This window comes from Malurus melanocephalus, unplaced genomic scaffold, assembly GCF_030028575.1.
Source record: "Malurus melanocephalus ecotype Western Australia unplaced genomic scaffold, MMel_1.1 scaffold_117, whole genome shotgun sequence".
NCBI classification, from domain to species: Eukaryota; Metazoa; Chordata; class Aves; order Passeriformes; family Maluridae; genus Malurus; species Malurus melanocephalus.
The window spans coordinates 1,934,208-1,948,393 of record NW_026623349.1 but is presented as its reverse complement, the minus strand read 5'-3'; the positions used below and the strand labels follow the sequence as shown (position 1 = coordinate 1,948,393).

Below are 14,186 nucleotides of genomic sequence, written 5' to 3'. Positions count from 1 at the left end.
GTCCTTCTACTTTATGAGATTAATGACTTGCTTTCATTGGATTTTCTGCACAGGGTATTCCTCTCCCTGTGTTCCAAGAACTATCCTCAACTGAGTGAAATGCCCAGGGCCTCATGAAAGCTCCCTCTCGACACTGTGCATGTCATTCACTGACAACCCTGAAGAGGGTATAGTTGCACAGCTCACTGCTACTTCTCTCCTGTAACTCATTTAACTTAGAAACCAAAAGATGGGCTAACCTGTTTTCTCCTTTCCCATTCGTTACCGTATTAAAAGCTTAGGACAGATTTCTGTATCTCACCTCCTTAGCTTCCAAGGAAGTTACTTAAATACATTTCTGTGCAATTCACCACTGTGTTAGCCACCTACAGATKAAATAACCTAATTATAGTTTCAATCAGGTCAGTATCTATCAAGAATTTTCAAGTTGTGCTGYAGACATAAATTTCCAAGTAAAAACGTGTGATCCTTAAATGAAAGACTTTATTCCACTAATCAAACAGAGCAGCCCTGATCATGTGAGCTGCTCCCGCTAACCAGACCTACATTTCAAGCAAATGAGGCCTAAATCACCAGCAGTCATGCAGGAATCAACTATGATTAATGAAGTTAACAGGCAAAGAAAACCCTCTAAGCTGAAACCACATTTCCAAATACAGCCTATTAGACAGCATACTGGTAGAGCTTCTACTATAATTCATGGAACAAGCTCTGCTAAGTTAACATACACTACTTGGAAACAGGTATAAGTATTTCTTATGTGTCTCTCTAGCAAACAGCATTATAAATTACCTGAATTCATTTTTATGCATTTCAGCTATTTTCTTCTCGAGCTTTTGCGACTGCTTGGGAAAAATCTTAAAGTCGTTGATGTAATTCTCTGGGTGTTCATCAGGATCATAATCACCAAGCTCAGCTAAACAGATACAAAATACAAAACAAAACAGAAAAATCCAATTGCAACATTAGTTAATCAGTGAAGAAGTCAGTAAATGCAGTGTAACTCAAGGTACTTCCATGCTCAGTAAGAATCCATCATCTGTCAAGAAGTGCTGCTTTAAGGAATTGATAATTGGCTGAAACAKCAAAATCCTTATAATTGCCACTTCAATCTATAAGTTTCAAGAGAAGTTCAATGTCTTATTAACTACTGCATTAATTAGCGATACTAAACTATTTTCTATGGCAGAAACCTGCTCTGTAAAGGAGAAGCACAGGCAATGTTCCCCTTTGACTATGTATCATTCTGGTACCAGGCAGAACTAAAACAAGGCGCTCTCAAYTCTCCTCTTTTTCACACCATTTATCCTCACTGGTATGGACTGGTCCTAATTCTGTTCTAGCAGAGAAACACAGTCCATAATATTAATTAAGGTACCACACTGAACTTCATTTCTCTTCTAAAAGATGTGCCAYTTAGGTACCCAAACATGGTATTTGGTGTTCTAATTTTCTAAATGAGCCTCTTTTGATGAGGCCTGGGCTCAGTTTTGGTTTGGATTTGCTGCCTTGTAATACATTAAGAGCTTCATTCACATTAAGGCACAATAAAGGGAACTTCCACACATATGATTTACTTAATCATTTGGATGATTATTTACTTACATTTGGATGATTATTTCTTTCCGYACAAGACATATAAGTGAATTTGGTCTTTAGCAAATGTTGGAGAGACAGAGGGAGAATAAACAAAAAAAATAGGGAAAATAAAATAAAATTTCTTTCCCCTTGAATTACACTTTCTATTTTTCTCAGATCACACAGGTCTTCTTTAACATAAGAAAGAGCATTGAATCACACTTTCTCCTGCTTAACGCAAATTGAATAGGCAACATTTCCACTTAGGATTCAGAGTGGAGTTTTGCTTTGTTGTTAAGTGGAATCTAACATCGATGCCATACTTTTTCACTTAGATACAATAAGATAACTTCTTGGTTTTAATTTTTCATCAAGCTTCAGTTTGGTTTTATTGGCTAAACAGTTGAATTATTTACAACACTTCACAGTGCATGTCAACAGAGGGAAACAGAACAACAACAAGAGAAAGTTACTGCTAGCTATAGTCACATAACAGTTTTGTATTGCTTTTACTGAGCAACATATGAGTGAAGAACTCAAAGAAGCCTCTGCTTGTGCTTACCTTGGACAATACAGGCACCCAGGTAGGCAGCATCAGAAAAGGAACACAGCAAACGGCCATGGAAAATGTCCCTTTTTATTTGCAGATATAAGAGGTATCTGAAATAGAATTTAAAAAATTAAGGAATAATGTGCTATCTTTTTGCAACATAGATTTAACCAGCTGTGCAACTACTTTGGATCTATCTATTGTTATTTTAAATGGCAGGAAAAAAAGGCAAAGTCAAAAATAGATATAAATAGATTTTCTTCAGTAACAGTGAAATAACAAGAGCAAAAGTAACAAAAACCCACTAAGAAATACCACAGAAAATGCTTTATTTAACATATATAGCTATCACAATGCTCACTAGTAATGTGAAATAAATTATGGTAATGTAAGCTTGTTTGAGCACCCCTCGCTCTCATTATATACAGGTTCACACAAGGAAATCTTTCTCTTGCTGTAGGCAAAATAGCACAGTGACCACAGTGGAGATTTTTTTTCCTTTTCTGGTTTTGTTTGCTCTGAAAAGAATTCCAGATGAACTTCAGAGGCAGACATAACTTCTTGAGACCTAAAGAGCCTCAGGTATACGGGACCTGCCTGGGGAGGAGTCACCTCTCCCATTCATCTCTTTCTCCAAAGAAATGGGGGGAAGAAAATAATAGGTTCCTTCTATCCATCCTCTGCCTTCTACCACAGAGAATCCTTAAGCTTTATTTCTGATAGCAAGCAGAGCAGCACAGCTTCAAGGTCACCAGTTTCTTTTCTGCTTTCTCCCCTGCAGAGCAGCCTCCCAGAGATGGACCAGTTCACAGCCCAGCTACTCACTCGCAGCTTCTTTCCCAGCACCTGGCTGGTTGCAACCACACCTTTTGGCAGCTTCAGCCCTCTGGGAAAACGTACTATTTAAACATTGCTTTAACTAGACAAAATCAACCATCTAGAGGGTTCTGTCAAGGCTCAGTGGCTTCTGCAGACCTTCAGGATATTCCTTGATGCAGCCAGTCATCTCCAACCTTGAGCAGCATACAGCATAGCCAATAAAAATGTGTTTTATGAATAACACTGATGTCAGACATATTTTGTCTAAATGACTATTTTGTACCATGACCTCCAAGAGCAAGCCTGGAAATATTATCTGAAGGGCAAGAGAAATTGTCCTCCTTTCCTAGGATTTTTACTGAATACAATAAATGGAATATAGTTATAACTGAGAAAAGCAATTTTCTCTCATTGTGAACGCATCCCTTCACTGCATTACAAGTTCTGCAAGAGCCTTGCAATTCATGACCTTTTTTTTATTTTGCAATCCCTTTTTTTTCCTGTAATCAATGTCCAGTAACAGCTCACTAGTTCATTTCCATATGTTGGTACTGCTATCCTACAGGTAGATCCCAGAGGAACTGCCTGTAGCTGAATGAACCAAAGGCATCAGTGAAATGAAGTAAAAATTCTTAATTGGCAATGACAGTGTACCAGAAAATGTTCAGAATATTAATGCAAATACCATATAAAACTTGGGCAGTTGAACAGTCGCTATCCAAAAACTTTTTGGTAAGGTTTTCCAGGGTGAAAAAATAGGACACAGTTCTCCAGAGTGACCATTAGCTTGAGGCCAAACTGTGCACAGCTTTTAAGCCGTGCCAAAAAAATCCCACCCAAGATTTCAGAGCATGGCTTGTTAGCCAGGCTGTGAGGTCAACAGCTCAACATGTGGCATTTCTAAGCAAATAGCTCATTGCTGACCACAGTCAAAGATCCTCAGTGTCATTTGCCAGCACTGGAAGGAAGGGATCCCATCCAGAGGGACGTTAACAGAATTGAGAGGCGGATCGGTGGACACTTCAAGTGTAAAGTCCTGCATGTGGATCAGGGCAATTCCAAGCACAAATACAGGCAGATAGGGAACTGAATGACAGCAGGCCTGAAGAGAAGGACTTAGAGGGGCTGGTGGATGAAAAGCTCAACATGAGCCAACAGTTGGCACTCACAGCCCAGAAAGCCAGCTGTGTGTTAGGCTGCATCAGAAGAGCTGTGAGCAGCAGGGCAAGAGGGGGATTCTGCCCCTCTACTCTGCTCTGGTGAGACCCATTCAGAGCACTGCATCCAACTGTGGGGTATCCAACACAAGAAAGACATAGATCTGTTGGAACAAATCCAGAGAAGAGCCAGGCTGGAGTGCCTCTCCTAGAAAGACAGGCTGAGATCTTCAAAGCAAACAGGGCAGCCTGGAACAGGACTAAGATATTAAGATTTCTTTCAAAGGAGTAAGACAAATGTCTTTTTGACTGAAAGGCATTATTGCAAGTTTTGCCAAAGGCTGGCTAAACTTCAGATCTTTCTGTAATCCTGATATAGTAATTTATGTCCAGGGCCAGCAAATATTTGTGGATGTATACCTGACTCCTAGACTCACTAAGATTTGTATATGTACTTAAAATTGTATACACTTACAGAAATAACTTGCAAGAACATATCTGATTTTCTTCTTTTTGTGTCCTCCCACCTTAGATGTTTTTTTTTTTTTTTTTTTTGAAGCCCCACCACATCTTTATAATCTGATTTACAGCCCAAAGTATTCAAGCTTACCAAGAAGCTAGTAAACTTCTGCTTCAGTGCTTACACTCACAAATGTCTCTCATTGGAATAACCTAATTTCCATCTATTATCTGCTTGCAGTACAGATGACTCAACTTCAGGTTAGCCAAGCCTTTCCTGCCATGCAGATTAAGGGTCAGCAATATCTATTTTTGCTTTTAAACAGGCATCATGACCCCCAAAGACCACATTGCTAGCTGCTTAACAGACAATTTATCTATTTTAAGGTGTTCAATGAGGCAAGAAAACGTTCCCACAGCCAAACTCTGTGATTTGGCCTCATAGTGTTTTTTTTATTGTGTTCAAGTCACTTCACTCAGTTTATTCACACAGAAAATGTTTCTCCCAGTGTTGTTGCAGTCTTTCTAGCTGACAGATATGGTCACCTCCAGAGATCCAGCAATTCTTCAAACATTGTTATCTCAGCACGGCGTCTGACTAACCCACAGCTCTTTTCCATGGTGCACACTGTGCATACTCAGGTGCAGAGCAGCAGAGGGCAGATGAGGGTGTTTACAATATATTTGGGTCAGGTGCCCTTCTACCCAGATGAATTTTTGAGTTCTCCTTGCATTTTACTCTGAATACTAACTTGGCATTCTCTCTTCCACAACAGATATCATCAAGCACACTGCAGGAGCACTGGTTTCCTGCCAAAGCCTATGAATCTCAACTAAACACTACCTACTACATATCAGTATGCAATGTCATAACTAAGAGAACATATTTTCTATGCTTTATAGTGCCATGCAGAGAAAAAGGCTGAACATGAGCCAGCAGTGTGCCCAGGTGGCCAAGAAGACCAATTGGACTCTATCAAGAACAATGTGTCCAGTGGGAATAGAGACGTCATTCTCCCTCTGTATTCAGCACTGGTGAGGATACTCCTCATCTCTTAACACATGGTGATGTTAAGTCATAGCTTAGACTCAATGATCTCAAATGCCTTTTCCAACCTAATTCATTCTGTGATAGAAAAAAATAATTATTTTCTCTAAAATGTATTTCTTGTTTACCCACTAATATTTCAGAAGGATTTTGATATCTTTTAAATTAAGGAAAAGTCATCACTCTCTTAGTTTGGAAATCATCAACTCAGGGTACAACAGGAGCCAAAATCAAAGTCAAGAAATTGTTGGGCATCATTGGGAATGATACTGTGAAAAGGACAGAGGGTCATTTAGCTCCTATTTAAAGCCTTGAAGTAATCACACCTTGTATGTTTTACATTGCACTAATCTCTGCATCCCGAGTAGGACATAGCTGGGCTTGATTAACAGAGAAGAGCTAAAATGGATGAGAGGATACAGCCTCCCTTAGAGGGCGAGGGGGTGACTAAGGGGGAATAAGAGCAAGTCTTGTCAAATGATGACAGTAGTGGGAAAGGCAAATGCAGGGCTGCTATTCACTGAATCCTGCAATACTAGAGCTAGAGGGAAATCTGCTTCAGGCAGAGGAAAGAAAGCACCTCACATAGCAGAGAGGGAAGAAACTGCCTCAGGAGGTTGTGAAGAAAAACAATATTACCAAGTCAAAAAAAAGAAAGAAAAAAATATATTAGACAAATATGAGTAACAGATCCAGGAAATAATACTAAAATAAACAGTCATGAATTCAAGTTTTAACATTCCTAGTACAAGAATTCAAGAAACCCTTTATTAAATTTGGGTGGGAAGGAGATAATCTATTAGTTTTTCTTGCTTTTCTGAAGCAATATGAAAATTCTGTTCAAGCTAGCACGGTCTAAACCCACCTCCTTTTTTGTAAACCAGATACACATGTCAGTAAGCATGCCACACTGGTGTCAGTAGAGCAACAGCTGCCCTTTCAACCTATCTGATCAGTCATAAGTCAACTTCCAGCAGAGGAATTAGGAACTGGAGGCATATCTATCATGACTTCAAAGCATAATCTTCATCCAAACATAAAAAATAAAAAAAGAAAATTCTACTCTCTTCAAATATATAATATCAAAAGTAGTAGGAACAACCTTATTAGCTTATTTGAGAAACAACATTACTATCTTCTGTGTTGACAGGCACCTGTAGAAAGAATCACCCACTGTTTCATGCCTTCTGGAGAGAAAGACAAATGCTAAGGACTCAAAACACAATGAAGGTACCAGCACTCCGTATCTCCATTCTGAACTGATGTCACTCCCATACTGCCGAAATCATACATACCTAGTATTAAACCCYAAATACACAAACCCACACCAAAACTATTCCTCCAGAAAGAAATACTTAATTTTATGCCCTAGGTTTGGGGTGAGAAGATAACTTTAATAATAGGTTTTCAGTAATCTCAAACCTCTCACTTCTGCAGCCAGGATTATGACAGCCTTTTGCATCTAGCAGTGCTAGTTTGCCCTGGCTTCAGAGCTGGCCAGTGCCTGCATTATGGTATATGGTTTTTCCTTGGAAAAAGGGTGGTAAATTACCATCCCAGTGAGTTGCTTGACAACACTGRCTACAGGGGAAAAAAACTTCATTGTTACATAATAATTAATTATTCTAATGAGTAAAGTGGACAAAAGGGTGGTAAGAGACAAGCATTATTTTGGCTCCTGGATATATAAAAGCCCCACCACAGCACAGGAATAGTTTTTCCTGCAATATACCACAACTGGACTCCATCGTCACTGCCATTCTGCCTTCCCCTCAGAGGACCACAAGAAGAGCTCTGAACATGCAAAAAGTCTCTTCTCCCTCAAGCATAACCTCGACCAAAAAAAAAAATATGACCCTCCTGGGTAATTTTTTACCCACCTTGAATGCTATCTGCAAGCCTGCCAGTTTCAAGTGCTCTTACCAATGAATCATTCACTTTTAAGACCMATGATGATGCCTGATGATTTTTGCCTTTTCTTTACATATACCCTATATATACTCTTTATATATTCTTTGTACCCATACATGTTTGATGTTCTAACTTAGTTTTGGGGTTCTGCTAGGCAGAAAGAACAAAAACCCTCAGTAGGAGGCTGGTGAGCACTATGCTATCTCAACATCCAAGGTTTCAGCCTCGGTTCAAACCTTCTCTCTGAACATATTTTGTAAACTGGGCTCTAGCTTCATCTGGGGAGGGCATTCTTTAGAACAGGGGGACATCACTTCATTTATTAAGTTTCTTATTGGGGGATTCTAGRCATATATTCTAATTTGCAAGGTCTATGAAAATTGTATGTGCCTTACACGGGTGCACACCTCGACATGTTCCACCTTGAAGAGYTGTGCACTGAGGATCCTATTAAAATACTGAGGTAAAATCCTTTTATCCTTTTAACCATGTCTGCCTCATAATTCTAAGACCAGACGAAAGGCAACAATGCTGTTCAATCTGACTGTGACTCCAATAATATTAAAACTATGAACTCACTTAACAGGAACCAGTAAGGCTTTGATAAAGCCAAAATGGACAAGTGGACATTCAGAGACATCAGAGCCCAGCTATGACTGCACATTTCAGTCAGAAAAGCAGAACGTGGTACCAAGAGGGGCAGAGGTATTTCTAAATGATGTCTGGAACGGGGCTAGGGGCACAGGCCTGGTTCCTATGGACTCACCTTAGAGCTATTAACCTATTGCACAGCTTTCCAACTTGCAAATAAATTGTTTGATGCTCAGGCTTTAACAACCAGCTGGAGCACTATTAACCTCAGCTGGTCTCCTCTTCTGGAGGGAAAAGCATCAGACACACGACAATATCAAGTACAGCTGTTTGAGATYGTACTAGTCACTGACTGTGCTAAGTTTAAACACCCTGTCTTTGTCACTTTATATGACATCCAATTAACAATTTTTTCATCTGTTTTTCCTGTATCAAAGTACTTGTTACACTGATTTATGACAGACTAATCATTGAAGAACTTGTTCTTGGATTACGAAATATGTATTAGGAAAAAGGGCCATGATGAAASGTAGTTGAAATAATCCATCTTTGTTTATTTCCACCTATTCACCCATGTCCTCTTCTAGAGCTGTTTTTTTCAGTGATCATGGATTACTGCTGATACAGTATTATCTGTAGMATTTTAGTGCATTCCTTTGGGACCTTGAATGACTTTAAATGCTCTCATTTTAATTATGCATACCCACTATAATATAGGGATTTGAAGATAAGAAAGCATGAGGCCCTGGGATGCTTTATTATATAAGAAATAAAAAMCACTGATTTATTTATTACCTAAACAAGAACACTGAAAATAAATAACAAAATCAAATTCTGTGCCCAAGCATGATCAGTCTTTGGATCTATCTGTTCATACTCCCTTGACTGTTTACATCCTGCTCATGCACAGCATCTCAGGCTTTCCCAGCTGCAGACTCTCCCAGGGCTCTGGTCTGTGAACAAGAACAGAGAGGAGATGCACAGAGCAAAAATATCTATGCTTTCCATAGAGTCTGCTGGGATGCTGTGTATGCTCTGGATTGAATGATTTCTGCAGTTAAAACTTTCTTCATAGCAATTTGATATCCTTGCATGCCCTGCCAGCAGAATAACCTTGGGCAATTTAATGAGCTATAGAATAGCCTTTTTTTTGCACACAGTTCCATGCAAATAACAAAATAAAACATTCTCTCCCCATCAAGCTATCATGCTTTCTGGAAAAACAATGGGAATTAATCAAGAAGATTTTTTTTTTAAAAAAAAAGAAGAAAATTAGGAGAAAAGGAAATTTACAGTAATACCAAAACTGTATGTATTCAAGGCCTCTACCCCAGTCCTGTGAGGCTACAATRCAAATGCTGATTTAAAAACAAAAGAAACAGAAATCATATTTTACAGATGTGTGTGTCAGGGTACAGGGGAGATGTGAAGATCTGGTGTCATATTGCTATTGCTTAATAAAAAACTGGCAGGTCTTAYTCTCATTAATGACACCAGTTAAATGCTATTTTCTGAAACTGGAGGACTTTGTCCTGACTTCACTCCATGATAGTGATACACCATCAAACCTAGAAAGCCASAGATGTACCATTCCGAAAAGCCTGATATCCTCCACATACCATACATGGAGCARAAGTGATTGTCACAGCATAAAGGAGTGTACTGGGATTGCATGGCAAARCTTTGGTAGCTGTGGGGATACTGGAGCAGCTTTTGTCAGGAGCTGCTGGAAGCTTCTCCTATGTCCAGCAGAGCCAGCCCCTGGCAGTTCCAAAGACAGACGTGTCACTGGCCAAGGTTGGGCCAATGAGAARTGGAAATAATGCCTCTGTGGTAATAGATTTAAGAAAAAGGAAGAAAACTSTGATTGTGCAGTTGTGATTGCARCCAGAGAAGAGTGGGATGAGAACACATGAGAGGAACAAATCTGCATGCACCAAAGTCAGTGGAGAAGGAGGAGAAGGAGATGCTCCCAGCTCTGGAGCTGAGATTCYCCTGTAGCCCATGGTGAGGCAGCTGTGCCCCTGCAGCCCATCTGGTGAAGGGTCTGGAGCACAAATCCTCTGYRGRGCAGCTGAGGGAGCTGGGGCTGTTTATCCCAGAGAAAAGGAGGCCCAGAGACCTCATCAYTCTCCACAGCTGCCTGAAAGGAGGGGACAGCCAGGTGAGGGWCRGTCCACCCTCACAGGCATAGAACAACAAGAGCACAAAGCCTCAAGCTGCACCAGGGGAGGGGCTGGACAYTGGGAARAATTTCTTCACAGAAAAGGTGATTAGACTTTGGAATGGGCTGCCCAGGGAGGTGGYGGGGTGACTGTCCCTGGRAGTGTTTAAGACAAGGGAAGATGTGGCACCTGGGCTATGGTCTAACTGACAAGGTGGTTTTAGGTCATAGGCTGGACTCAATGATCTCAAACTCTTTTCTGACCAAGTTAATTCKTAGTTAGAATTAGGCTCTGAGGCCTAGTAAGGCCTCCTCTCCTAATGAGGCTGTGAACCCATGGGAGGCCATGGCGAGAGGAGCCCCTCTGGAGCAGCCTGTCCTTGAAGGACTGCACCCCATGGAAGAGTGACCCATGCTGGAGCAGCCTGGGGAGCACTGCTCCCTGTGGGATGGACTCATGCTGCACAAGTTCATGGAGAACTGTCTCCTGTGGGAGGGACCCCTCAGGAGGGGAAGGTCTTCTCTCCCTGAGCAGTGGGAGAAACAACTTGTGATGAGCCAACCATAACCCTCATTTCCCACCTCTGTGTGCCATTGAGGGAGCACGTAGAGCTGGAAAAGAGGGAGAGGTGGGGGGGCAAGGCATTTTTGAGGTATTMTTTTATTTCTCTGTGTCCTGTTCTGTATTTTTTAGTAATAAATTCAATTAATATCTCTAATTCTAGCTTCTTTCCCATGATCAATGAGTGATCTCTCCTGGTCTTTATCTCAGTTCATAGGCCCTTCATGATATTTCCTCTCYAGCTGTGGAGCAAAGTGATAGAAGGGCTTTGGTGGGTGCCAGGCATCCAGTCAGGGTCAACATGCTATGAGGACCATCGCTCTTCTGCTAAGGCTGAGCATCTTTCTCTATTTAAAATATCATACAAATCATTCAAAAATCGATATACACTGCTTGATTCACAGTCTGCTGAACCTCCAGGCACATTYGGAGGCCAAATCATTTGAAAAAAAMCAAGTTAAATCCTTGTTGCCACTTTCTATTCACAATTTTTTAAAAGGCTTTGAAAAAACTGGCAAATTAAAAAGAGAAGTGTACCTTTAGTTTTTCTCAAGCATGTTTCAAATGTGAAGCCTCAGCATGCTCTGCTATGGAAACAGTATTCCCAAAAATTAGGTCAGATCTTCTAAATCCATGTTGACACCCATTAAGATGAGCTGAGAAGCACWGAAGTGCATGAGGATTGGGAGTTTGTTGGCAAGTTGTGTTGCAGGTAGTCTATTACTACATAAGCAAGAGAGATCGAGGCAATGACCCCCATGGTCACTGAAGTTCACTCATGAACTACCATTCTAACACCAGCTCACTCTAGAGAAAGCAGTAAGCAAGGACCACACAGAGCCTCATTCTACTGTGAGAGGCAGAAATATTTTCCAGAGAATTTTTCCTTTAGCAATAATATCTCAGAGTGCCTTAACATCCAAAGGCAGGTACTCATTTTCTTTCAAAAGCATAGCTGTGGAAGCAGCTGTTAATTAGAACAAGAGAAGATGAAAGTAAGTGGCTGGAAAGGTACAATGTGACTGACAATATTCACASGTGTCCTTAGCAGTGTAATAAAATGCAGTGACAGACAGGCACACAGCATCATCTGTTGCCCAAGGCACTCCTGGCCTCTGAATGTGCAGTGTGCATGTATTTTCAGACTACTACAGGGTTTTTTTCTGTAATATCATAGACATAGTGATAACTTCAGCTAGGTCATTCATTCTTTACCTTCATTTTCCAAAAATAGTTTCTCATGTTAACCCACAATGTAACTCAAGGACTACAGTCAAGCCTAGCCTATAAAAGGCAGGACAAAATGAAGCATCAGTAATCTGCGGTGACAACTATTAAATATTCTTCTTGCAAGTGAAGTCTAAATCCTGAGTACTGTCTCTACCCATGTTGCACTAGTTTCACAGAAATCAAACCTTTACACCATACACACAGAGATTCATWTACTGGATAGATGATTTTTTTACATCAGCTACCTCTATGGACAAGTAATAAACCCAGTTCTTTTTAACATTTGTCTCTCTGATGTCTCTAAGGTGCTTCATTAAAGATTAACTCCTATAAAGATTTTACAAAGACTGCATCGACAATAATCYACACGAGAGATTAACCATAGGGTTAATTTATATTCTGAACCAAAGAGTAGTATGGCAATGTGACAGAATCAGAATACAGTCTTAATTTCATTATTTAAATGGGCACCAYAGACATCCATCAGATTTCCACCCAGTTGAAGAAGCATGAGAGCAGCTCTGACATGCATAGACATAGTCACAGAAATGAAAAGCTTTGGTACTCTCACTGAGCTGTGAAGTAYGTATGGCTTTCAAGTCAAAGGGTGATATTATTAATTTATTTTAAAAATATCTTAAGAACATACCACAACAAATGTGATTGTCATATGAACACAGCAGCACCAAAAAAACAAAAAAGGAAAACAAAAATCTACCAAGAAGCCAACTAGTCATCAAGGTTTCATGACCGTGCCCTGTCAAATGCTAATGAATATATTTCACCAATCACTGCAATTCAAGGAAAGAAAAATAACTCCAGCCAACATAGAGCATCACCTTGAATCTGACCCTCTGTTTTTGTCACAAAGCAAATTCTCAGAGGTGAGTTACATGACTGCACTTCTCTTGTTCATTTTAGCAGCATTTTCTATACTTTGTCATTGTATAAGAGACATAGGCAGAGACAAAGCAAAGCCTCCCAAACAGCAAGATTAGGAAACTATTAAGCTGATCAGATACAAAAACATGTTGAATTAATGATGTCCCAAATTATTTCTCCTTTTTAATGTCTTAATAGCATTACTTTTTAAAAAAGACTGTAACCCATTTTCCACACAGCAACTTGACTTTAAAGATTCATTTGAAATATTCCAGAAAAGACAAAAACATACTCACAGCACAATACATGTCAGTGAGCCAATTCTAGGTGCTTTGCATTTCAATAAAACTTATCCTGGGAGGATATCCAAAAACTTTTTAAAAAGTCAATTAATTAGACTCTTGAATGAGAAAAGTCTACACAAAGTTTATAYTCTGGCTCATAAAAGGTAGGATGTTTATCCAAGAACAACTGGTAACAAATAATGAAAATCCATTGACTTCGTGGTTTACAACCTGTTCACTCAGCTGAGCAGTTTCAGTMTTTAATCCAAGATACACAGCCATAATATGAACAGCATGCTCCAGCTGTTCTATACAAACTATAAAAGTACCATTCAGCAGAACGCAAGCTGTTCTTGAATTTTCAGTAAGAGGCCAGTGACAATGGTATCATCCACATTCATGAAGTGGCTCGTGAGCACAAGAACTTGGAGTGCTCAGGGAAAGCATCTATGAAGAGCCTCAGGCAACAAGTGCTGAGGCACTCAGTGCTTCTGCAGCATGCAGCCAGCAGTCAGCAGCATGGCCTGCTCACTAATAAGGCGTTAAAGCATATGTGCAGTCCTGCACAGCTGGTGCAGAGCTCAAAAGAGCTGCTACTTTCCTACAGGCCCCCACCGTGTACACTTCTTGGAAAAATGCCCAGAGCAACAGAATGTTCACAATGGCCAGTATGAAGGACAAAGCTCCCATTCATTAAGTACCACTGAGCTGCTGTACAGCTCTGTTTTCACAGCAAAAATTTCAAATTCCAACATAAGCAGCAAGAATTCTTACCCTCCAGAGCAGCTGTATTTGAAAAATMTATTGCACCTCTAAGTCGCTTTGTTAAGGCCTATCGTACTTTGAAAAGACTACCTTATTTGTGATCCTAAAAACATAGACAAGAGAAAATTCAGACTGCTATATGTATACCTGTTGAAATAGTTAGGGCTGAATGAGATAAAGAGAAAG

The 14,186-nt window shown here is 40.1% G+C and overlaps 1 protein-coding gene across 1 annotated transcript in view; it reads right to left on the bottom strand.

The window, feature by feature from the left end:
* Positions 1-14,186, bottom strand: part of FRMD3 (FERM domain containing 3) — a 69,021-nt gene that overhangs the window by 34,068 nt on the left and 20,767 nt on the right. The window contains exons 4-5 of the mRNA XM_057370034.1: positions 2,141-2,238; positions 793-916 (exon numbers count right to left, since the gene is read on the bottom strand). Coding sequence (XP_057226017.1) covers positions 793-916; positions 2,141-2,238 — 222 coding nt within the window. The remainder of the gene's footprint in view (positions 1-792; positions 917-2,140; positions 2,239-14,186) is intronic.